The 24,599-nt window shown below is 38.6% G+C and overlaps 1 protein-coding gene across 2 annotated transcripts in view; it reads left to right on the plus strand.

The window, feature by feature from the left end:
* Positions 1-2,864: 2,864 nt before the first annotated feature.
* The window catches only part of gpc6a (glypican 6a), a 139,992-nt gene continuing 118,257 nt past the window's right edge, over positions 2,865-24,599 (plus strand). The window contains exon 1 of one of the 2 annotated variants that reach the window (XM_026928953.3): positions 2,865-3,351. In XM_026928953.3, coding sequence (XP_026784754.3) covers positions 3,147-3,351 — 205 coding nt within the window. In that variant the 5' untranslated portion in view covers positions 2,865-3,146. The remainder of the gene's footprint in view (positions 3,352-24,599) is intronic. The other variant, XM_026928956.3, reaches the window with a different exon arrangement.

The following is a 24,599-nucleotide window of genomic DNA, read 5'->3' on the forward strand; positions in this document are numbered from 1 at the left end:
TGGTGTTAATGTGGTGCCTGATATAAATGCAGTACCTGGTTTCAATGCAGCTCCTGATGTAAATACATTGTCTGGTGTCAATGCAGCTCTCAGCTCCTGATGTTAATGCAACCCGTGGTGTTAATGCAGTGCTTGGTGTTAATGCAGCTCCTGGTGTTAATAGTGTCTGATACTAATGCAGTTACCAGGGTTAATGCAGTTCCTGGTGTTTATGCAGTGCCCAGAGTTACTTCAGAGCTTAGTATTAATGCAGTACTTTCTGTTAATGCAGCTCCTTGTGTTAATGCAGTGCTTGGTATTAATGCAGATTCTGGTGTTAATGCAGTGTCTGATGTCAGTGTATTGCTTGATGTTAATGAAGCCAGCAGTGTTAATGCAGCACTAAGTAATAGTAAAGAGGTGTGTTAATGTAATGGTATGTCTGGTGTGAATGATTTGCAGACAGTTGTGGGTTATTTATTCTGCATTAATTACCACATATTCTGTGTTAAGTATGGTAGATGGTGTGTAAAGTATGATGAAGGTTGTGTTAATTATTGTAATGGTGTATTAATTAGATGGTGAGGTTTGATCCAGGGGAAGTGGAGCATGTCTTTCCCTTCGGCTGAAGGAGATTCCCGGCCAGCGAGATCATTTTACACCAAATTCACAAGGCTTTGATCTTGGAGGAATGCAGGCGTGTATGGCTCGGCAGGTTAATGATTTCACACCTCTGATTCAGATCGAAACACACACACACATACACACACACACACACACACACATACGCACACACACACACACACACACACACACTGTTTTGTAACTGATACTGAATTAATTCCACTGTCTCTAAAATGATATCAAAATTCCAGCCTGGAGGATCTGCAGGTGTCCCGCCGTTTCTGTACCTGGAGGAGCTTTAGGTGTCTCTCTGTCTCTGCACTCAGAAGAGCTACACATGTCCCTCCATCTCTGTACCTAGAACATCTACAGGTGTCCCTCTGCCTCTGTACCTGGAGGATCTGCAAGTATGCCTCCATTTCTGTACCTGGATGATCTACAGTTGTCCCTCTGTCTCTGTACTTGGAGGATCAGCAGGTATCCTCTGTCTCTGTACCTGGAGGAGCTTTAGGTGTCCCTCTGTCTCTGCACTTAGAAGAGCTGCTGGTGTCCCTCCATCTCTGTACCTGGATGATCTACAGGTATTCCTCTGTCTCTACCTGGAGGATCTACAGGTTTCTTTAAATTAGGGTTTATAATGAATGAGATGCATTGAAACCTCCATCTACTGCCTCAGTACTAACATTTAAATGTTTAGGGTGTAGTGGTTTAGCTTTTATGTCTGAATGAGACGTGTTGAAATCTTCATCTTCTGCTCCAGTACCACCATTTGAGAGTGTAGAGATTAGGGATTAGGGTTCATGGCTGAATGAGATGTGTTGAACTCTTCATCTACCACTTCAATACTATCATTTAAGGGTTTAGTGAGTAGTGGTTAGAGTTTACACCTGAATGAGGCTTGAAAACCTCTTGAAACCTTCATCTGCTGCTCCAGTACCACTTGATAATGGTGTAGGGATTATGGTTTAGGGGGTTTAAACCTTCATCTACGGCCTCAATACCACTATTTAAGGCTTTAGCGTGTAGGGTTTAGGGTCCATGGCTGAATGAGACATGTTGAAACCTTCATCTACTGCTCCAATACCACTTGATAAGGGTGTAGGGATTAGGATTTAAGGTTTATGGCTGACTGGGACTTGTTGAAACCTTATCCTACTGCCTCAATACCACTCGATAAGGGTGTAGGGATAAGGAGTTAGAGTTTTGCTTGAACAAGACGTGTTGACCTTCATCTACTGCCTCAGTACTACCATTTACGGGGTACTACTCGGTAAGAGTGTAGGGATTATGGTTTAGGGGGTTGAAACCTTCAGCTACAGCCTCAATACCCCCATTTAAGGCTTTAGCGTGTAGGGGTTAGGGTTCATGGCTGAATGAGACATGTTGAAACCTTCATCTACTGCTCCAATAGAACTCGATAAGGGTGTAGGGATTAGGATTTAAGGTTTATGGCTGACTGGGACTTGTTGAAACCTTCATCTACTGCCTCAATACCACCATTTAGGGGTTTACGGTTTATGGGCTACCACTCGATAAGCATGTAGGGATTAGGAATGAAGGTTTATGGCTGACTGGGATGTGTTCAAACCTTCATCTAGAAGGTTGCTCTAATACCACTCGATAAGGGTGTAGGGATAAGGAGTTAGGGTTTGGCTTGAACAAGATGTGTTGACTTTCAACTACTGCCTCAGTACTACCATTTAGGGGTTTACTGTTTACGGGCTACCACTTGGTACAGGTGTAGGCATTAGAATTTAGAGTTCATGGCTGAACGAGACACGTTGAATCCTACGTCTGTTGCCTCAATACCACTAAACAGTGAAGGAGTGAGTATGTTGGACAAATGAAAGTTTAATTTGGTTCTATATACACGTCTCATATATCTAGCTTCAATTCAATATATATATATATATATATATATATATATATATATATATATATGATATTTTAATGATCTTCTCTGCACTAATTTAACTCCACATTAGGCAAGCTATCAGCACTTTCCCATTTGGTACTTGAGCGACCATATTAATCATCATGTAGGCTAAATAAAAATATCCTCCTCACGCGCTCCGGTGACTCCACTCCGGGATTTTCTCGGCGCACGAACTCTCTCTCTCTTTCTCTCTCTCTCTCTCTCTCTCTCTCTCTGTGTGTGTGTGTGTGTGTGTGTGTGTGTTGCACTGTGTGCTGTCTCTGTCTCGCTGTGTCTCTCTCTCTCTCACACACACACACACAGACACGCGCGCGCGCAGCAGCAGCAGCTCGGTATACAGCGGAGAAGTTATTGAGCTGCTGTTGGTCGGTGCGGATTTTTTTTTTTTTTTTTTTTTGGTTTTCTTTTTTTTTTTTTTTTTTTAATTCTAGCGTGCTGCTGCTTTAGCACGCGCTGCGCTATGAAGAGCGCGAGGAGGAAACTCTGATCAGAGCGCGAGGCGGACGGACCTAAGGGAGAACTGGGCTTTGATTTGGAGTGCGCGCGCGTGTGTGTGTGTGTGTGTGTATGCGTGTGTGTTTTGAGGTGTTTTAGCGGCTTGGTGAGCATGGTGAGGCTGCAGGTGTGTGTGCTGGCTCTGTCCGCGGCGCTCTGCTTCTGCTCGGGAGGACGAGGAGCCGAGCGCGAGCGCGAGCGCGTGGAGGATGAGGAGGAGGGTGATGATGGAGTCTCGCGGAGCTGCAGGGATGTCAAGCAGGCGCTCGTGGACAGAGGATTCACTGCCATCAGGATTAACCAGCACCAGACCGCAGGTAAATCCCTGGGTCTGGTCTCATTCTGAGTTTGCAGGGCTTCTGAGGGACCTGTTAGAGTGCTCTCTAATACACTTCAGGGTGGAGGGGTTAGGGATGGAAAAAGAAGGGTCTGTGGGAGAGATACCAGAACTAAAATCCAGCTCTGTTGGCTTGAGAAACATCTCTTCAGGTGTCTGGTGACCATCCTTCTGTCTGCCTGTCTGTCTATCTGTCTGTGTCTTCTCCCTCTCTCTCTCTCTCTCTCTCTCTCTCTCTCAAACCAGTCAGGGGTCAGAATTAGACTTTAGGGTTTGGTATATTAGGCTACGAGCAAAATCTGTCTAAGAACATCTGCTTCTTCTTCTCCAAAGTAGGATTAAACGAGAAGTTGAGCAGCTCTAAAAGACTGACTTGTCAGGGTTTAGATCTTTAGAAGTTCTGTTAAGAGTGTTAAAACCTTGGGTCTCGACATTTATGACACTAAATGAGACCTGGATACAGATACTTCTCTGACGATTCCCAGTTCCCGCCTCTGCCCAGTGTGTACGGAGCTTGCTTTGGGGGTTTCCTCCGGGTGCTCCGGTTTCCTCGCCCGGTCCAAAGACATGCGCTGTAGGCTGATTGCCATCTCTAAATTGTCCATAGTGAGTGAATGGATGTGTGTGTGTGTGTGTGATGAGTTTGCACCCTGTCCAGGGTGTCCCCCGCCTTGTGCCACGAGTCCCCTGGGATAGGCTCCAGGTTACCCCGCAACCCTGTATAGGATAAGCAGTACAGAAAATGGATGGATGTTGTGTTATTATAGCAAAATAATCCATGATGGCGTGGTCTAATGACGCAACCATTACCACACCAGCGTTGATGTTTATTTATTTATTTTTATAAAAGTACGTCCTGAGTTTTATTCCTCTTATGCCACAGCAGTTTGCCAACGCTTGCAATGTTTTAGCAATTGAAGAATGGAGTATTTTTTTATCCATTTATAGTTACATTTAATGTTTTGGAATATCCACGAAACAAGTTAGATCCTGTTATTAATTTTGTCATATAGGCTGTAAACACTTGTTCCTTCACTAGCCTCTCTTCTCTCTCTCTCTCTTGAAGTTAATAAGAAAAAAAATGCAGCATGAGACGTTACTGAGAAACCACAAAGCATAAACTCCTCAGTTCTGAAACCGTATGACAAAAACTAAAGTTACAGCTGTATCTCAGACAGTCACAAACACTGGAGGCTCCTTCCATGAACGTTGCATAAACATCTTCTTGCGGAAAACGTCACGATTTCACATGTCATTTGGAACGTTTGCCAAACAAGTCCCAGTGAATGAGCTGTTACTGTAGAAAAGCTAACATATTAGATCGAGTGCATTAACATCGTAAACCTGTGATTTGCAGATGCACTACTGTCAGGCCTGCAGTTAAAGAAAACGAATCAGCAATGAATCAAATGAATGACCAATCAGAGTCCAGAATTCAACAGCATTGTTGAACGTTATCGTTCATTCCTACTTTGGGTTTTGGGTTAACTTTAGGAGGTATGTATTCCTTCAAACCCTAATCTAAAACCGACTGTACTTTAAATTTAGGGTTTAGCTTTAAATTAACACATAAGCATTTGGATTAATATGCAGGTTCTGCTCTAAAAGCCCTTAAAAAACCCAATCCTTGATTCCTCTCAAGATTTCTTCTTCTTTGACACAATTTTCAATAGTTATTTCTTGCCAATGTTGGTCTTGGGTCATGCACTGTACCAGTACCACTATTTAAACCTTCATCTAATGCTCAGGGGTTAGAATTATAGCTAGAAAGTAAGATCTGATCTAGAAATGTTTATCTCAGCTTCTTCTGCACTTTCATTTTTGGTGTGAATTGATATATACATAATTCATACATATATATATATGTATAAATGTGTGTGTGTGTGTGTTCCTTAGTAATGAACATCTAGATGAGGTCATCTTATCATTCTGAAATTTACTGTATGCTGAATACATTTACTAAATTTACTGAATACACGCTGTGGTGCGTTCACTCGACCCGAACAGACTGTCAGGTTTATAAACTTTCAGCACTTTAACAGGATCAGGGGAGGACAGGATAAGAGGGGAGGGAATATGGTGTGGGGGTTTACAGAGGAACACACACACACACACACACACACACACACACACTCGTATATGTGTGTGTGTGTGTGTGTGAAGGAAGTTCAAGCTTAGGCTGTTCACCAAATCATTTGCATTATTGATGAGCTTAGCTAAAGTTAGCTAATTGGCTAACGCCGGATATTGATTTTTTATTGACTCTTGTACATTAAATCACAGGCTCCATATTCATGTAGTTTAACTGTTTGGTTTCTTGCAGACTGCAGTAGTTTGCTATTTATTTATTTAGCGTGAGTGTGTGTGTGTTCAGATGAAGATCGGTGTTGGTGACAGCACCCTGAGGCAAAATTAATTACTCATGAGCGCTCGGCCTTTAATAGAAAGTAAACGAGGGAAACACTCAGATCTGTGAACACATCACACTCCGAGCCTCAGCTTTTCTTTTTTTATTTCTGGAAAACCAGCTCCTGTTACAGAGTCGCTGATTCAGGGAATGGTCTGGCTGTGATAATAAATATAGTGTAACATAATGACATGAGAATGTTAATTTACTATAATTGATGACATAGAAACGATCATTTATTGCACAATGACATGAATGGCAAAAAATGGTGGTTTATATTAAAATAACAACATAAGAATGCGAAGTTATATGAAAACAGTGACACAGGAAAGCTAATTTACTGTACAGATGTACAGTAAACAATCGCATACTAATTGTAATTTACAGTAAAATAATCATGTGGTAACATGATCAGTTACAGTACATAACAACATTAGAAACCTAATTTACAAATTAATAGTAAATAATGACATACACAATCTAATTTCCTGAAACTAATAACAAATGTGTAATGCAATCAAAATAATGACAACACTACTTCAGTGTAAAATAATAACATAAAAATGATAATTCACGGATTTAGAGTAAAAAGTGACAGATAATTTGTAATATACAGTAGTACTAATTTACAGTAGATAATGACATTAAAAAGCTAATTTCTGAATTTACAGTGAATACTGACATACAAATTCAAATTTCTCAAAACTAGTAACATAATAATGCTAATTTACAGTAAATAATGCAATTACATGCTGGTTTACATTAAATAATGACATAGAAATGCTAAATTACAGTAGGCAAAGACAAAATAATGCCACTTTACAGTAAATAAGGACATAAAAATGAAAGTAGATAATGACATGGACAATTCATGACATAAAAATGTTAAACTGAAGTGAATAATCAAATAAAAAATGCCAGTTTACAGTAAAACAATGAGAAAATAATGCTGATTTACAGTATTACAGTAAACATGGACATCTCGTGCTAGTTTGCAGTAAATAATTAAATAAGAATGAAAAATTTAAGTAAACAATGACATAAAATTCTACTTTGCCAAAAACCCAAGACAACAACCTACAGTGAATAATGAAATAAAAATGCTACTTTACACTAAAAAATAGCAAAATAATATTATTGTACTGGTAATAATGACATAAAAATGAAAATTCTAGCAAATAATGACATAAAATTCTAATTTACAATACTTACAGTGAATAATAAGATAGCAGTAACTAATTCATAGTAAACAATGACAAAATAATAGTACTTTAACTGTAACATACTATTATTTTGTCATTGTTTACTGTAAATTAGTTGTTGCTATTTCATTATTCACTAAGTTATTGTAAATAATGACGTAAAATGCTAGTTTCCAGTAAATAATGACATACAATTCTAATCCATGACAATGACAATGAATAATGAAATAAAAACACTACATTAAATAGATGTAGAAAATGCTAATTTATACTAAACAATGGCAAAATGTTTCTATTTTACTGTTAATAACGACATAAAAATGAAAATTCTAGCAAATAATGACAAAAGTCTAATTCACAATAACTTAACAGTAAATAGTGAAATAGCAGCACTAATTCAACAGTAAAAAATGTCAAAATAATTGTAATTTACAGTAAATAATGACATAAAATGCAGTTTTTTCAGTAAATAATGAATGAAAAATCATTTTAACGTCATTAAAAATGCTAAGGCCGACAGTGTGACAGTAGGAAGTTGTTCTGTAAGAGTAGAGACTGATGTACGGGTGCTGGAGTGAATGAGACAGCGACTCTAAAGCACAATATTAAACCTAAGTGAGGACTTGAGGAAGTGGATAAGCACGAGTGCACACAAATACAGAGGAGTGCTCTGAAGTCTGAGGAGCTCTGCTGCTTTCTTACTTCATGCATTTATCCTTGTAGCTTGTTTTTTTTTTGCACTGCTTATTCCTTTGCTTATATTTAGTATTTTCCTTGTATTTTTTAAAAATTGTTTTCCTTAATTATGTTTGCCTTTTTTCACTCAGTTTTTAAAAAATGCTTTTTTTTTTGCTTTGATTTTATCTTGTATTTTCATTCAGCTTTTTTTATTATTATTATTATATATTTTTTTTGCTTTGGTTATATTTTGCATTGTTTATGTCTGTTTTTTTTTGCCACTGCTCTTTTCTTTGTTTATATTTAGCATTTTTATTTTTTGCTTTGGTTATATTTGCCACTGTTTTTCTCACGTGAAAAATGCATTTTTAAATTCTTTTTGTTTTTTTTTGCTTTGATTATATTTTCCATTGTTTTTTCTTGTATTTTATGTTTTCTTGCATTGAATTTTTTATTTTTTTTGCTTTGTTTATTTTGCATTATTCATTCCCGTGTTTTATTTTTTTGCATTGTTTGTTTTGCTTTGGTTATATTTTGCGTTGTTTTTTTTCCCCCCCTATGTTTTAAATCTTTTGCTTTGATTATTTTTGGATCATTTACTCCTGCATGTTTTATTATTTGCTTTGGTGTTATTTATGTATTTATTTATTTATTTGCTTTTGTGCACTACTAATTCTTGCCTATCTTGCTTATTTCCTCCCATATTTTATGTGTAGGGCATTATTTTTGCATTGCTTCTTTTATTTCTGCATTATGTGGTAATTTGTTTCCCACGGAGCAGATCTCAGCAGCGTGCTTTATGTGCAGACGTGTGTGAATTCTGCGCAGACAGACGGGTGGTGAGAGTGAGACATGTCAGTAGGGGGCTCCACTCTCACGCTGGCCGTGTTGAATACATTAAGTCCTTCAGGCATGAGTTTAGCATTAACACACACACACACACACACACACACACACACACAGAGGGTGTCATTATGTATAGTGCAGTAATCACATAGGAGCGTTTGTCCGTGGAGAGGAAATGTGCTCACACAGTCATGTGTGTGTTGTGAGAAGATGCTGTCTGTCTGCCCGTCTGTCATTCTCATGATGACTTATCATGGGTTACATTATCACAGTTAATGATGTAACAGCTGTTATTCAAGTCGCTTCGTGACTCATTCATATCAAGTAACACTTATTAAATGAAAACGATCAAATAATTTTGGTGACGTCATAAAGCACGTTTCTAACGAACACCTTTCCTGACTGTAACAGGTAGCTAGCAGGATGAGTGACAGATATATAAACTATTACTTGTAGCTAATAATAATATACATTACTTAAAGTTAACTTTTTTTTAATAACAGTTTTACAGTCTTTATAGTATAATAATAATAATAATAATAATAATAATTCATTTAAAGATGTAATATAGATTAAGGAAATAGTTAAAATAAAAATGATATCAGATGAATTAGATATAATGATATTGTAAATATAATTACTGCATTGTATTTTTCATGTAGAATGCAGTAATTATATTTATATTTGTTTCAATTTTTAACTGCTTATTTTCTTCTTGCACGTTTTGTGTATTGCTTCTTTTATCACATATCTTATTCTTGACTTTGATTTTTTATGCTTTGGTTAAATTTGGCATCATTTGTTCTTGTATTTTTTTCTATTATTTCTATTATTATTATTATTATTATTATTATTATTATTCAAATTGTTTGCTATTGAGTTTTCTTTCTGATAAAGAACAAGGACATCATTTAACTAAATAAAAAAGACAGATTTTCATTTTTAAAAATTGGACTGACCTTGACAGTTTAAGAAAATGTAATTCATATTTGAGTTCCACTCTATACAAGAATTACAATTGTTTGTCTGTAAATAGGACAGCATTAACAGGTTTTGTGTGACGGGTTGGGAAAAAGAAAGACGTTCAGTGAGATATGCAGGCGCCAAAGAAAAATTAAAAAAGCATAAAAAAGATTGAACCTGGAAGATATAAATGCATAGCCAAGACCAAACTTGGTCAATGTTTCATAAATGCTAAAATATAACCTTTAGTGACATTATTTAAATGAGAGATAAAGTAGTTCAGAATCTAAAATTCGAATCTAATAAATAAAGCAGTATGGCCTCATTTTTCATGAATCAATACAATCAGTATTACAGTTTTGTCCTGATTAAGCAGCATTATGTTTGGAGATATCCCAAGAGAATGATTGTATTTTACATATTTTATTATTCAATCATCAGTCTGATCATTCAGAAGGAATGGAAATGTAGTTGCATTTCATTAGCATAGCTGCGAAAATCTCATTTTTTACTGATATCACCTAAAAGAAAGAGCATACAAAATCCGGTGGTCTTAACACATAACCTTAAAGCTAACAGACTCATTTTTTATTGAATGAAGCAAAAAGAAACTGTTGACTCATCAAATATGAGTTCAACTTCTGTGGAACGATCTTTTAACCAATTTTCAAATTGAAGTAAAATTGAAAGGACATCACATCATACCATGATATTTTATGATAAAGCTATACTGTGATATAACTTTTTGGCTGTTCGTTACTACTACTATGGTTATTGTTGCTGAGAGAGGTCAGAGGAGAATGGCCAGACTGGTGGTGGTGGTGTAATGGTGTGGGGAATGTTTTCTTTCATGGTAGAATGGAGGATTCACAGTATGTGATGCATGTGAACATTGACCAGAATCTCAAAGCAATGTTTCCAACACCATGTATAACCCATGCCATAAAGAATTCAGGCAGTGTTAGGATGGTGTTCCTAATAAAGTGACCAGCAAGTGCACGTCCTTTTAAATGTCATCTGTATTTTATTGTTCTGTGTTTTAGATAGTTGGTTTTGATGGGACATTAAGCAAACTTTACGAACATTTTAATTCTGACCGAATTTTATATATATATATGATCTCTGGTTATTTCTCCAGCTCAATTTGTGGAAAATAAAATACAACATAATCGTAAAATCCCAAATTTACAAAAATTATGACTCTATTCTGACTGAAATATATACATGAGTATTTTCTATTTCTGATTAAGCTCTCAGTTAGATTATTAATGGATTATTAGGCTGAATGTAAACACAGCTATTGTCACTGTAAGGTGAAAGAGAGAGAGTGGCTACAAGGAAAGGAAGCATGCTGTGCCAGACAAACAAAAAAAAAAAAGACAGAAATGCATTTTAATCTGTATTTTGAAAAAGTCAGCGGTGAGGTAACCATCATACATACAATTAGTGCTGCACATAAACACACAAAACGGTTAAATTATTTAATTTTGTGAGCCAAGTCTTTGTACATCAAAGAGATCTGAACAGCTGTGCACATGTACACATTCATATATAATTCATATCACCTGTATTTACATATTTATTTATTTACATGATTATGTATTAATATTAAAAAATAATATTTATATTCCCTTTTTCAGCATCTTCTGTTTCTGTTTGTCTCTCAGTGAGCTTTATTTAGCATGACTGGATTTAGTCACAGTTTTGCTGAAGCACTGCAGAAATGACGAGAGCTGTTATTATATTATTAACAAACAGATTTAGTGTGAAATATCAAAGAATGGCAGTTTGGAGAACAGACAGTGTGAGAACTGAAACAAACAACATGCTGAAAGTGATACTCAGGGCAATATGTGTGTGTGTGTTGTGTGTGTAGTGTGACTTATAATTGCGTGACTCATACTTTTGTTGTGTTTTAACTTTGCAAATTTTGGACGCAAACTTCTCTATATTATTACCTAAGATTGATGTATTGGCACCCTTGGCTTCATTTAGGTCACTTCTCTGGTCAAAAAAAAAGGAAAATAAACTGTGTTTCTGTTTTTTTAGAGAGAGTATATCTAACGCACACAAACACACACGCAGTGTCTCTGCCCACACTGTTCCTGTTGTGTGGATCAATCTTTAACTGGCAGTGTGATTCACACTGACTGTGTGTGTGTTGCTTCTCACACTTTCCCACTTTCAGATCACACCAGTCGGTCATCAGAAACTATTACTGCCAACACACACACAGAGTTTGCTTATTGAATTCACCCAGCTGGTTGTCACTGGTCTCAAACTTGAATTCACTACCCGGTAATGTCCCACGTGTTTGCATGCTAAATGTGTGTCAAATCGCTGCAACGTAAACCAAGAGTGCCAATACTTTAATCTTTGGCCATAATACAGAGAGGTTTGAGTCTAGACTTTGTCGACAAAGTTAGAATGCAACGAAAATACAAGTAACGCAACAAAAGGAGTTGCTGTGTTCAGAAATGACACGTGTACATGTTTATAAACAGGGAACACCAGGGGGTGCTGTAGCTAACACTGAAATAAAGATCAGCCCCCTCATAGGACAGTCAGAAATTCACAGAAAAACTCTAAATACTAAATAAACAAAATACATGTGGAAGATTTATAACCTTGCCCTTTGACACTATCATTTGTTGCAGTATTATGTTATAACAAAGTAACGTGTTTCATGATAATGTTTATTTTGTAAGCTACACTATATGGCCAAAGGTATGCATAACTATGAACCTCATATGTGGGCCTTCTCCAAACTTTTGCCACAATATTGGAGGTACATGATTGTTTAGAATGTCTTTGTATGCCATAGCATTAAGATTTCCTTTCATGGGAACTAAGAGGCACAAACCTGTTCCAGCATGACAACACCCCTGTGCACAGAGTGAGGTCCATAAAGATATGGTTTACCAAGGTTGGCATGGAAGAACTCGAGTGTGCTGAACTAAACCCATCTGAGATGAATTGGAGCACCATGCCAGGCCTTCTTGCTAAACATCAGTGCCCAACCCCTTTGTGCTCTTGTGGCTGAAAGTGCACAAATCCCCACAGCCATGGTTCAAAATCTAGTGGAAAGCCTTCCCAGAAGAGTGGAGGCTGTTAGAGCAGCAAAGGGGGAACAAATCAATTTTAATGCCCATGGTTTTGGAATGGGATGTTCGGTAATCCCGTGTCCACATACTTTTGGCCATATAGCATACCTTATATGATGTTAGTTTAGCATGTCCGCTGTACAAATCGACAAATGCAATAGTTTTCCAATGAAAGGAGGTTTAGTTTGGGATTCCCAACGATGTTGTCACTTGGCTTGAGCTGCCTCAGGACAGGGTTTTATTCAAAGATTCCTGACAGGGTCATTCATTGGGTTGAGCCATGGTGATAAAGGGTTTAGTCAGAGATTCTCAACAGTTTAGTTAACCAAGTCGAATGCTGGGGTGTTGACATGTTCAGGGTATGATTCCCTAATCTAAAAATATCACAGTATCACTGTATTAATTGACCATTAAAAACACATAAGCCAGTGGCATAGGAGTGGCAGCAGAGGTAGCAGTGTAACATGTTTACAACAGTAGCAGGTTAAACATAGCCAAAAGGTTTTTAGTGTAGTCCACTGGGCTAAGAAACATCATTGCTGTAGTATGATATAGGCAGAACAGCTCAAGCGACTGGGTGAGACTTTAGTAACTCAGCTTGGGCAGCTGTGAGAGGGGGTTTAGTTGGAGATTCCTGACACTGTTGTCAACCCTCTCCCAGTTGCTCGTCTAGTCAGTGTAGGAGAGGGTTTACTCAGAGATTTCTGACAGTGTCACAACTTTTCTTGAGTCACTATTGGAGGGGGTTTAGTTTGCGATTCCCCACAGCATTATCACTTCTCACGTAACTGTGGCAGAGGCATTAGTCAGAGATTATTGACAGAATTGTCAGTTTTTTTTGAGTCACTGTGAGGGGGTTTTATTTGAAGGTTCCTGATATAGCATATATCACTTGAGTCACTGTGGGCTGGAGTCTGGTCATTTGGCTCCCGTCAACATCACTTGCCTGAAGCTACTGTGGAAGAGGTTTAATCAGATATTCCTGATCATGACTCAGCTTCAGCAAATGGAAGGGGGTTTAGTCTGAGATTCATGAGAGTCTCGCCATTTTCTTAAGTCACTAAGGGAGGGGGTTTAGTCGGAGATTCCCTACATCATCATCACTCAGCTTGAAACACTGAGGGAGAGGGACTAGTCTGAAATTACTGACCGCATCATCACTCAACTTGAAACATTGTGGGGGAGGGCTTAGTTGGAGATTCCCAACAGCATTGTCTCGAGTCACTGTGGCAGAGGGTTTAGTCAGTGATTACCAAGAGTCATCACCTTTCACATTTCTTGAGTCACTATGGGAGGAGGTTTAGTCAGAGAGTCCCCACAGCATCATCACTCAGCTTCAAACACTATCCAAGAGGGTTTTGTCAGAGATTCCCCACAGCATCATCACTCAGCTTCAAGGCTGTCTGTTTTGTTGGAGATTTCTGACAGCATCATGACTTTTCTTGAGTCACTATGGGAAGGGGTTAGTCGGAGATTCCTGACAACATAATCACTTGTTTCAAGGCTGTGGGTTTTGTTCGAGATTTCTGACAGCATCATGACTTCTCTTGAGTCACTGTGGGAGGGGGATTAGTCGGATATTCCTTACAGTATCGTCACTCAGTTTGAAACACTGTGGGAGAGGGTTTAAATGGAGATTCCTGACAGCATCATCACTCAGCTTGAAACACTGTGGGAGAGTGTTTAGTTGGAGATTCCCAACAGTATTATCACTTGTTTCGAGTAACTGTGGCAGGGGGTTCAGTTGCAGATTCCTGACAGACTCGTTACTTTTCTTGAGTCACTGTGGGAGGGGGATTAATCAAAGGTTCCTGACAGAATCATCACCCATTTTGAGTCACCATTGGAGAGAATTTGGTCCTTAGGCTCCTGACAGTATTGTCACTTGGCTCAAACTGCTGTGGAAGAGGATTTAGTCAGAGATTCCTGATTGTGACACGAGCAGCTGGGAGGTAGTTTATTCAGACAGCGACAGTGATGTGTGGATAACACAGGGCTATTACGGCTAACATAGGGCAGAGGTGGGTAAATTACAGATAGTCAGGCTAACACCACGATTGTAGGTTTTGCACAGTACTAATGAAGTCATCATAGGAAGTCATATCAGTGAAACTCCAAGTAGTCCAGATGGACCAGTTGTGCCGTGGGCTTTGTTCACGCTAGCACTGATGGAGTGATTTATTCATGACTAAAACACTCAGATAAAACACTGTTATCAGTCCGTACATCAAAATCAAAGGATTCAAAGAATCTAAGTGAACTCATTAGTCAGCATTAAGCCGCCTGGACAGTAGATCATACCTTTTGTTACTTTACAAGGATTTGAAGCCACTCTTTTTGAGTGTGTGTGAATATATGTAATGAAGCCAGAGGTCCGAAAATGTCAAGATCTTCAGAGAAAGCTTTGATCAGACAGAGTGTGTGTGTGTGTGTGTTATTGCAAGATCTATGTTCATCATTTCTTCCACAAACACACAGCACTCTGTCAACACACCACTGATGAGAGGGTCACGAAAGACGAAAAGACGAAGGCAGGGCTGACAAGAAGGATGCGGACACAGAAAGAGGGATGGAGAGAACACAAAAAGAGACAGATGAAGAAGCAATGGAGAGAAGAATGGAAAGAAGGATGGTTAAAGGGAGGGATGAAGTGAGAAAAGGATAAAGTGGGATGAAAGATGAGAAGACATACTGCGAGGGATCAAAGAAGTAAGCGAGGGATGGAGAGAGAGACAAATGAAGGGTGAGATAAAGAAAGGGAGGAATAAGGAATAAGACGAGGGAAGACAGGACAGATAAAGGCAGAGATGGGGAATGAAGATGAAAGGGTATGAGTGAAGGTAGGGACAAAGGATAAAGAACAAGAGAGGAATAAATGAGAGATAAAGGGAGGTAGAGAAAGAGAGGGAAAAGGCAGAATGGAGAGACATGGATAAAGAGGAAGATGAAGCCAGATAGAGGGAGGGATGAAGGGAAAGATAAGAAGACAGAGACACTGAGAGGGATAAAAGAAGAAAGTGAGGGATGAAGAGGAAAGGGTTAAAGGAGAGATAGGGAGAGGGCATATAAAGGAAGAGAAGGGATGAAGGTTAAAGGGTAGGAGTGTTAGTTTGAAGAATGAGGAGAAGGTGAAAGAAGAGAGGGATGAAGGGAGAGAGGAATTAAGGAGAAATGGACCTAGAGAGAGACAGAGAGAAATAGAAAAACATGCTAGTTAAGCTAACATAGTGAATATTGGGAATAAACAGATTGTAGTTGTTGTGGGAAAAGTTAAATTTTGTAAAATGATGAGATACTCTGAGGGGGTTTAGGGTTAATCTCAGTCGTGTTGTACCTGTGACTAACGAGAGCTAGCATGCTAGCACTGAGAAAGCCGCCTAGCCATGTGCTAGCATTATCAACTGTACTACTATTGCAATGTCAATAAACAAGAGTAGATAATGGAACTGATGTCAACAGCTCATGAGGTGTTTTCTAATTAGCATACACAAGTCATTTCAAATATAGATAAAAGTGCTCTTCAGCTGTTTGTAGCCTTTTTTTTTTTTTAAAAAAAAAAAACGTATTAACCACGTTGTTGTTTAACATGCTTTTTTACTAGCTTAAAATGACATCTTTAAAATAAGGTTTAAAATTCAGCACACTGTCAAACACAGAGACTTAACGGAGACGTCACATTTTACACCGCAACAGTTTTCTACTTTTCAGGAGATCAAATGCAGCTGACAGCAAACAGAGAGTCGCTTTTATCACGAAGGAGAAGAAGTGCACTTCATTTTAACAGGCATCTCCAAACGCCCACTGGATGCCATTTTTACTCTGTATGCACAAGTTTTAAAAAAATAAATGAAAAAATAACAATTTGCAGATTTGACTAAAAGCTTGGATGTAGAAATGCAGTGTTCACAAGGTCAGAACACACATTGTGTACCAATAATTGGTTTTCCAATATACCCTGATAGTCAACTGTCTTGTTTCAAAGGTACAGCTGTCCCTACTTTGGACAAATTAGTATATAATGTTGTACACTTTATTAGGAACACCTGTATCCTTGCTCATTCATGCAATTATCCAATCAGCCAATCATGTGCTGAGCCTCAGTTAAAGGTCACATCAAACATTAGAATGGGGGGAAATATGTGACCTCAGTGACTTTGAATGTGGCATGGTTGTTGGTTTGAGTATTTTAGAAAGTGCTGATCTCCTGGAATTTTCATCCCTTGCTCCTCCCAGTCACCCCTATGCCACCTCTTTGTCCTTCTATGTTCACCCATTTTTTCTACCCCTTTGTTGTCCCTTGGTCAAGCCTTTGCCAGTCCTTTTTCACCTCTTTGTTGCCCCACTTCTTTGGTGCACCTTTGCCTCACCTTTTTTTTTTTTCCTTTAACCATTTTCACTCCTTTGCCACCCACTCAACTACATTGCCATCCTGTTGTCCCCTCATGGTCACCTCTTTTTCACCTCTTTCTCCTCTCTTGGTCACCCTTTTGCCACCCATTTTCAACCCTTTTATCCCTCCTTGGTCATTCATTTTCTTTCCCCTTTGCTCTATAGTCACTCTTTTTTACCCCACTTTTGTCACTCCTTTTTTCACATCCCTTTTCCCCTGCTCAATTGCCCCTTTGACACACCTTTTTCCCCTCTTTGTTGCTCCATTGCCACTACTTTGGCACTTCTTTTTCACCCTTTTCATCCCTGTGTCCACCTTCTGATCATCTAATGGTCACGTCAATGACACCCCATTTTCCAGCTCTTTCTCCTCTCTTGGTCAAGCCTTTGCTGACCCTTTTCCACCTCTTTGGTTCGCCCCATTGCCTCACCTTTGGTGCTCCTCCTCCTTACCTTTTTCACCCCCTTGGCTGTACCTTAAACCTAATTAACACTTTCTAGCTCTGGCTCTGCTTGAAAAACAGCCATGTCTGTGTGTTTATTGTCTTTTTATACAGAACCTGGCCAAATACTCACACAAATACCTACACATCACTTGCTCTCTTTACTACTCTTTCACTTTCTCACTTGTTCCATTGTACATTTTCCTTCACTCATTCTTTAGTTTATTCTTCCACTCATTCTCTTGTTCACTGTCTCACTTTCCTGGTTTGCTATGCTTGGTTTTCTCTCACTCTGTGGGTGTAATGTTTTGCTCTCTGTTACAACAGTATTATTGTGTTCAAGCTTAGTGTGTGTGTGTGTGTGTGTGTGTGTGGTCAGTTGGCTTTGTGTCATATTGATAATCGGTTGGAAATACTATTATTATAATACAGCTACCTAATTTCCCAGCATGCACAGCAGCTCTGATAGCTCCATTATTAGCATCTACACAAACCTCACATACCACTGCTCCTTCCCCTCTGTGTGTGTGGGTGTGTGGGTGGATTTGTGAGAAGAAACAAATAACATACACACACCGTCCTCAGACCGGAATAGACGCATCCGAGTGATTAGCATCAGAATGATTAGCATGCGAGTGATTAGTGTACAGAGCTAGCTGTTTAGTGGTTTATTAACATTCACAAGTGTGATCAAAGCAGCGCCCACAACACACTAAACTCATCTCTGATCTGAGTGTGTACGCCCCAATAATGCGCACAGACACACACACAGACACACACACCCATAGTGTGTGTTATAGTGTGTGTTAGCATTGCTGTGTAATTAGCGTTAATTGTGCACAGCCCCCTGGGAAAAGGAAGAGATTATTCAGCAAAATGAATTACACAAGCCGTCTAAACAAGCCGCCCACCTAAGCAGCAACTGGCCACCCCTATTCACTTAAAAGCGATGTGATTTAGTGAATCACTTTACCTGACTCATTCTGAACAGCTCTTTTAATCAGTCAGGCAAATCGATTCATTTAATAAAGTCACACTTTTCAGTGAATCAGGGTGATGAATCAAATGAACTAAAACTCATATGTATATAAGTGAATAGAACTATTGAATTATTATTATGATGAAATAAATTCTCATTCATTTGATTCACCACCGTGATTTACATTAAGGAGAAATTCAATCAAGTGCCTGATTCAGCAATGTGTGACTAGTGAACCATTTGATTGTTCTGAGTAAGGTGAATCGATTCGTTTAAAAATGCCACATTTTTGGTGAATCAAATGAAGTACAAATCACTTAGGTTATTAATTTTTTTTTTCAAGAAATTCAAGAAATGCAAAAACAGAAGGATTGGTATGAAATGTCATGTATAACGTCTTCTAAACACGTCTACCTGTCTTGTCTATCACACTAACACCAGCAGTAAGAATAACAGCCTAAAGAATTTCTTAATAAACTGCTTCATTCTGTTCAAATATCTGTGTGCGCGTGCTTGTGGAGTGTATTTTTTTTATACATAAAGAGGGATATTATAATCAAATTGCATGCCTGCATTTATAAGAATTTCAAGTTATCACTCCCTACAGAGTAGCTGTACATATACAGTCCCCTCTGAAAGTATTACAACAGCAAGGCCACATCTTTTTTTTTTTTCTTTACACACATTTAGGTTTGAGATCAAAGGATGAATATGAGATGATAGATCAGAATTTCGGCTTTCATATCCCGATATTTACATCTAGATATGTTAAACATCTTAGAACATGGCACCCAATTTTTAAATGAGCAAAAGTATTGGAACACATAGTCTTAAAGTAAATAACACTTAATATTTGGTTGCGTATCCCTTGCTAGCAATAACTGCATCAAGGTGGTGCCCCAGTGACATCACCAAACTGTTGCATTCTCCTTTTGTGATGCTTTTCCAGGCTTGTCTGTAGTCTCCTCTTCAGGAAGTGAAATGTATGCTCATTTGGGTTAAGGTCTGGTGATTGACTTGGCCAGTCTACAACCTTCCACTTTTTCCCCTGACGAACTCCTTTGTTGTGTTGGCAGTGTGTTTTGGCTTATTGTCTTGCTGCATGATGAAGTTCCTCTCAATTAGACTGGATGTATTTCTCTGTAAATTGGCAGACAGAATGTTTCTGTAGACTTCTGAATTCAATCTGCTGCTACCATCATGAGTTACATCATCAGTTCAGTTCCAGAAGAAGCCATGCAAGCCCAAGCCATGACACTACCTCCACCACGCCTGACTGATGAGCTTGTATGTTTCGAATCATGAGCCGATCTTTTCTTTCTCTACACTTTGGCCTTTCCATTGACCTCTATATTTCTGCTCTCAAAGTATTTTTCAAATGGTGAATTGTAATAACGTCACCCCTGCCCTGTGGAGGTTGTTGATGATGTCACTGACTGTTGTTTTTGGGTTTTTCTTCACAGCTCTCACAATATTTGTCGTCAAATGCCGTTGTTTTCCTTGACCAACCTGTTCAATGTCTGGCTGTTAGTACACCAGTGGTTTCTTTCTTTTTCAGGACATTCCAAATTGTTGTATTGGCTATGCACAATGCTTGTGCAATGGCTCTGATTGATTTCCCTCTTTTCTCAGCTTCAAACTGGCTTGCTTTTCTCCCATAGACAGCTCTCTGGTTGTCAGGTTGGTTTATCCTTCTTAACAACAAATGCAATCTTCACAGGAAAAAACCCAGGGCTCCAGCCAATAGTAGACATTCAGAGCTGTTAATTGTTTATTGTGACCTGTATGTAGCTTCCATTACAACTGGCCCTGTAATCATATTTACAGAAAGAAGTTTTGCTTATAATGTACACAAATGGTTCTTAACACAATAGAAAGTGAAGTTCCCAAAAATGTGCTGATTAAATACAAGTTTGATTCAGTTTTAGCTAATATTGGGTTAAGCAGGGAATGTTATAGCTAATTTACCAGCAAGGCAAACACTGACTGAGCACAGAGAAGAAAAGAAAAGGCATCCGGAATAACAGAAGGCTTGTATTTAGCATGACAACAATTCTGATTACACTCTACCCATGAAAAGCTTATATACATTAATAAGAAAACTGCAAAATTACCAAACTTATGTTGAATGATTTTGCATAGCAAAATCTGTCTAAGCTAGATCGTCTGTGTCTAAGCAGAGAATAGCTGACTAGGAGGAAAAAAAGAGAGGGACCATTAATTAGCCATTTTGTTAAGTAGCTGATGGCATTTTTTTAAATTATTGATTAAATAAATTTTTAATAAATTCAGCAGTGTTCATTCTGAATCACCCTTTAAAATGACACTTTTCTAAAGTCACACTTTTGAATAAATTAATATGGAGTCAAATGAACTAGAATGAACATAGCTTGTTTATTATACACACACACACACACACACACACACACACACACACACACACACACACACACACACTACCAGTTTATTAGATATATTAATCTGGTAACTAATAAACTAGCAATTATGTGTATAATTTGATATGATTCTTTTAGACTACACATAAGTAATTTGAACAAAGTGAATTTTGATTCATTTGATTCACCCTGATTCAGCGATATGATTTGTGAACAACTTGTTCAGTTGGAAAGACTCTTAAGTTAGTCAGGTCAGTCAGAATTGACTCATTTAATGAAGCTACACACTTCACTATTAGGTACCTAATAAACCACATGAATCATAAAGATCTATAGATTCACATATCCGTATGATTCATCACTCTGATTCACTTTAAATCAGAGAGATGCGGCTTCTGGACTGTTTATTTGGAACGAATCTTTTAATTGAATCAGGTGAATCAGCGGAATGAATCAAGTGAACATAATTATTCCTCGTTTGGTGGATTTGTTTTTGTGGATTATGGATTTGTTGTGTTCTCTGCTGAGAATCATGCGCGCGCGCACACACACACACACACACACACACACACACACACACACACACACACCCCACGGGGCTCCTCGGTTCTCCCGCAGCGACACATACTCTTATTATAATAAGTCACCTGTGCACCGGAGGTATTACGTGTCATGAAAACAAGGGGCTGTTTTAACCCTGTGTGTGTGTGTGTGTGTGTGTACAGGGGTTAATTAGGCAAGAGGGAATGTAAGGTGTTGCTGTGTTTAGTAGTCCTGCAGGAGTTGAGAGGATAAAAAGAGACCAGGAGCTCACACACATGAGACTTCATTACACACACACACACAAACACATACACACACACACCTGCTAAACAAGTTCTGTAGAAATTTTAATGTTAGAAAGTCAGCATAAATAGAAAAAACAGAGATGCCTAGTCTAGAAGGGAAAGGAGAAACACTTGGAAGAGACTTGAGCATCGATATAGGTTGTTTTTTTTAGTACTTTATCAAATTTGTTGCCTGAATTGTTCAGTTTCTCATCTGAACTAGTAGATAATAAATCAAGATCTTGCGATTAATGTTTCAATTTTCTTCATAACCAAATCAACAAAATACAAAAGAAAGAATTCAGAAATCATCAGCAGTAGCAATGTTGCATTAGAAATATTATGAATCACAAAGCATGTGAAAAGATTTTATATGACAGTCTGCAACAGAATTTGGCATGATCGTGTGCAAGACCTCGAAGTTAACACAATATTTAAAAAATAAAATATACTTATACCTTGAGAACGAGTGGTTGTAGGATTTATGTGGAATTGTCATTGTAACCAGCAGATTAGATTTCAGAAATGATCCAAACAGGGTCACGGTCACAGCATGGTCAGATGTCTGAAATAGTTTTTATTCAATAGCGTCTTCCCTGTTTAAAGTATATTTTAAAGGTATTTCAGTCATACACCTTTGTAACAACAAGGACTAGACATGTTGACACTGTTAGCGTTCGAGTTTTACTATTTTTAATCACAGTATTTTAGTGTTCTACACACTGTAGAAATTGCAGGTTTTTGTGATGAAAGGTTTTAGAAGAAAAAAAACGAAAAAACTTACAATAATCTGGTTGCATAAGCATGAAAACCCCATAAATAATACATTGTTAAAGCACCTTTTCCTTGTAATACAGCACTCAGTCTTTTGGGGTAAGAGTCTACCAACATAGCACATCCTGATTTGGCAATTTGATTCCACTCTTCCTTACAAAATTGCTCCAGATCTATCAAATTGTCAGGGGATCTCCTGTGAAAAGCCCTCTTCAAGTCATTCCACAGGCTTTTGATAGGATTTAGATCTTTGCTCTGACTGGGCCATTCCAAAATGTTGATCTTCTTCTTCTGAAGCCGTTCCTTTGTGGCTTAGATTTGCGCTGCGTAATTTTTCGTCATTGTCATGCTGGAAGGTGAAATTTTTCTTCATCTTCAGCTGTCTAACAGAAGCCTGCGGGTTTTGTGCCTGAATAGATTGCAGTTTGGAGCTATCCATGATTCCCTCTATCTTGACTAGAGCCTCAGAGAAGCAGCCCCATTGCATAATGCTGCCACCACCATGCTTCACCGTGGGTATGGTGTTCTTTGGGTGATAAGCTGTCTTGTTTTTTTTTGCGCCAAACATATCTTTTAGAATTATGCCCAAAAACCTTGATTCTGCCTCGGTCCCTCCAGAAGATAACACATTTTGCCACATAGTTCAGATGATTTAGGCAGACTTGGATGTATTATTATTTTTTTTGGTGAGAAAGGGCTTCCGTCTCGCCACCTTAACCCATAGCCCAGACATATAAAGAATATGAGAGATTGTTGTCACCTGCAGGGAGTGACCAGTACTTGCCAGATATTCCGGCAGCTCCTTTAACGTTGCCGTAGGTCTCTTGACAGCTTCCTTGATTAGATTTCATCTTATCCTTTTGACAGTGAGATCCTGTACATGCTTTGTAATCTCTTTGTGGACCATGGCTTCAGCAGTCGGATGAAACCAAGAAGAAAATCCTACAGAAACGGGTCTTTATTTGGGGGTTAATCAGGATCACTTTATTGATGACAGGTGTATGATCATTACTTTGGAACATTTTCATTCTAAGTACAGTCACATGCCCTATAATAAAAGGGGCTACACACTTATGCAACCAGGTCATTACAGGTTTTTTCTTTTTCTATTTTCCCTAAAACATTTCTGTTTGTTTTTTGTTGAATTTTGTCAGTTGCTATAATACATTAAAGATGAAGAAACCTCTACCATCTACGTTTTAACGGGATCACAAGCAGTGGTTGTGTAGTATTGTATGTGTGTTGAGACCAGCGCGTCCTCTGGAGAGAAGGACAGATGGAGATATTGGGAAGTGATGAGAGAAAGCATGGGATTGGTGTATATTATAAAGAAGAAGGGAACTAGCACTGGTCCCTGGGGTACACCGCCTTTCATTTGATCACTCTTTGTCCGTGTTTGATGTCACCCCTGTAAGATGTTCTTGAGAGGAGAGACCAGAACAATTTGTGTGTAGTTCCTGTGATGCCTAGAGAGTGGTTCAGGAGAATATGATGGCTCATGTACAGATTACAGCGTGTTCGAAAACAGTCGATAGGGCCGTCTCAGTGGATTGGAAGCCAGACTGCTTGGGATCAGCACGTCTTTCTCTGAGAGGAAAGACAGTACATTCAAGAACACACACACACACTGACAAACACTCACGCTGTAGTTGAGTGGTCTGGGACAAGGGGGTCTCCAGGCAATATCTGTTTTGTCTGTGTGTGTGTGTGTATGTGTGTGTGTCTGTGTGTGCCCGTTAGCTGTACTCGGTCTCAGAGCAGCAGCGAGACAATTTGTTTTTCATCAGACATGAAATGAGTGTGTAATTCAGAATCAGGACTTTTCACTTTTCATTCTCCAAACACACACACACACACACACACACACAAACACACACTTGTGTTGTGACAAGAATTGAAAGGTCAATGTGAAAGTGAAGTGCACACTCGTTTAGCGGAAGTGAGTTCGACTCAAAGGGAACTTCATTTATTTCTTTATTTCATTTCTAATGGATTTTAAATTCCCTTTATCCATCTTTAAAGCTCCTAATGGCTTTAACACCTTTATCTCTCGCCCAGTGTCTGACCGGCTGTGTTCCAAATCAGGCTCTAACCTCATCAGCCGCTGCCTTTCTGAACCCATTTCAAACATTATTCGCACTTTTAGTAGGAAATACTGTGGCAGAAATGAGCTGGAAGGAAAGAAGGAAAAGAACTAAAAAGCTAAAGCAGAAAGAAAGA

The sequence above is a fragment of the Pangasianodon hypophthalmus genome, chromosome 26 (assembly GCF_027358585.1).
Source record: "Pangasianodon hypophthalmus isolate fPanHyp1 chromosome 26, fPanHyp1.pri, whole genome shotgun sequence".
NCBI classification, from domain to species: Eukaryota; Metazoa; Chordata; class Actinopteri; order Siluriformes; family Pangasiidae; genus Pangasianodon; species Pangasianodon hypophthalmus.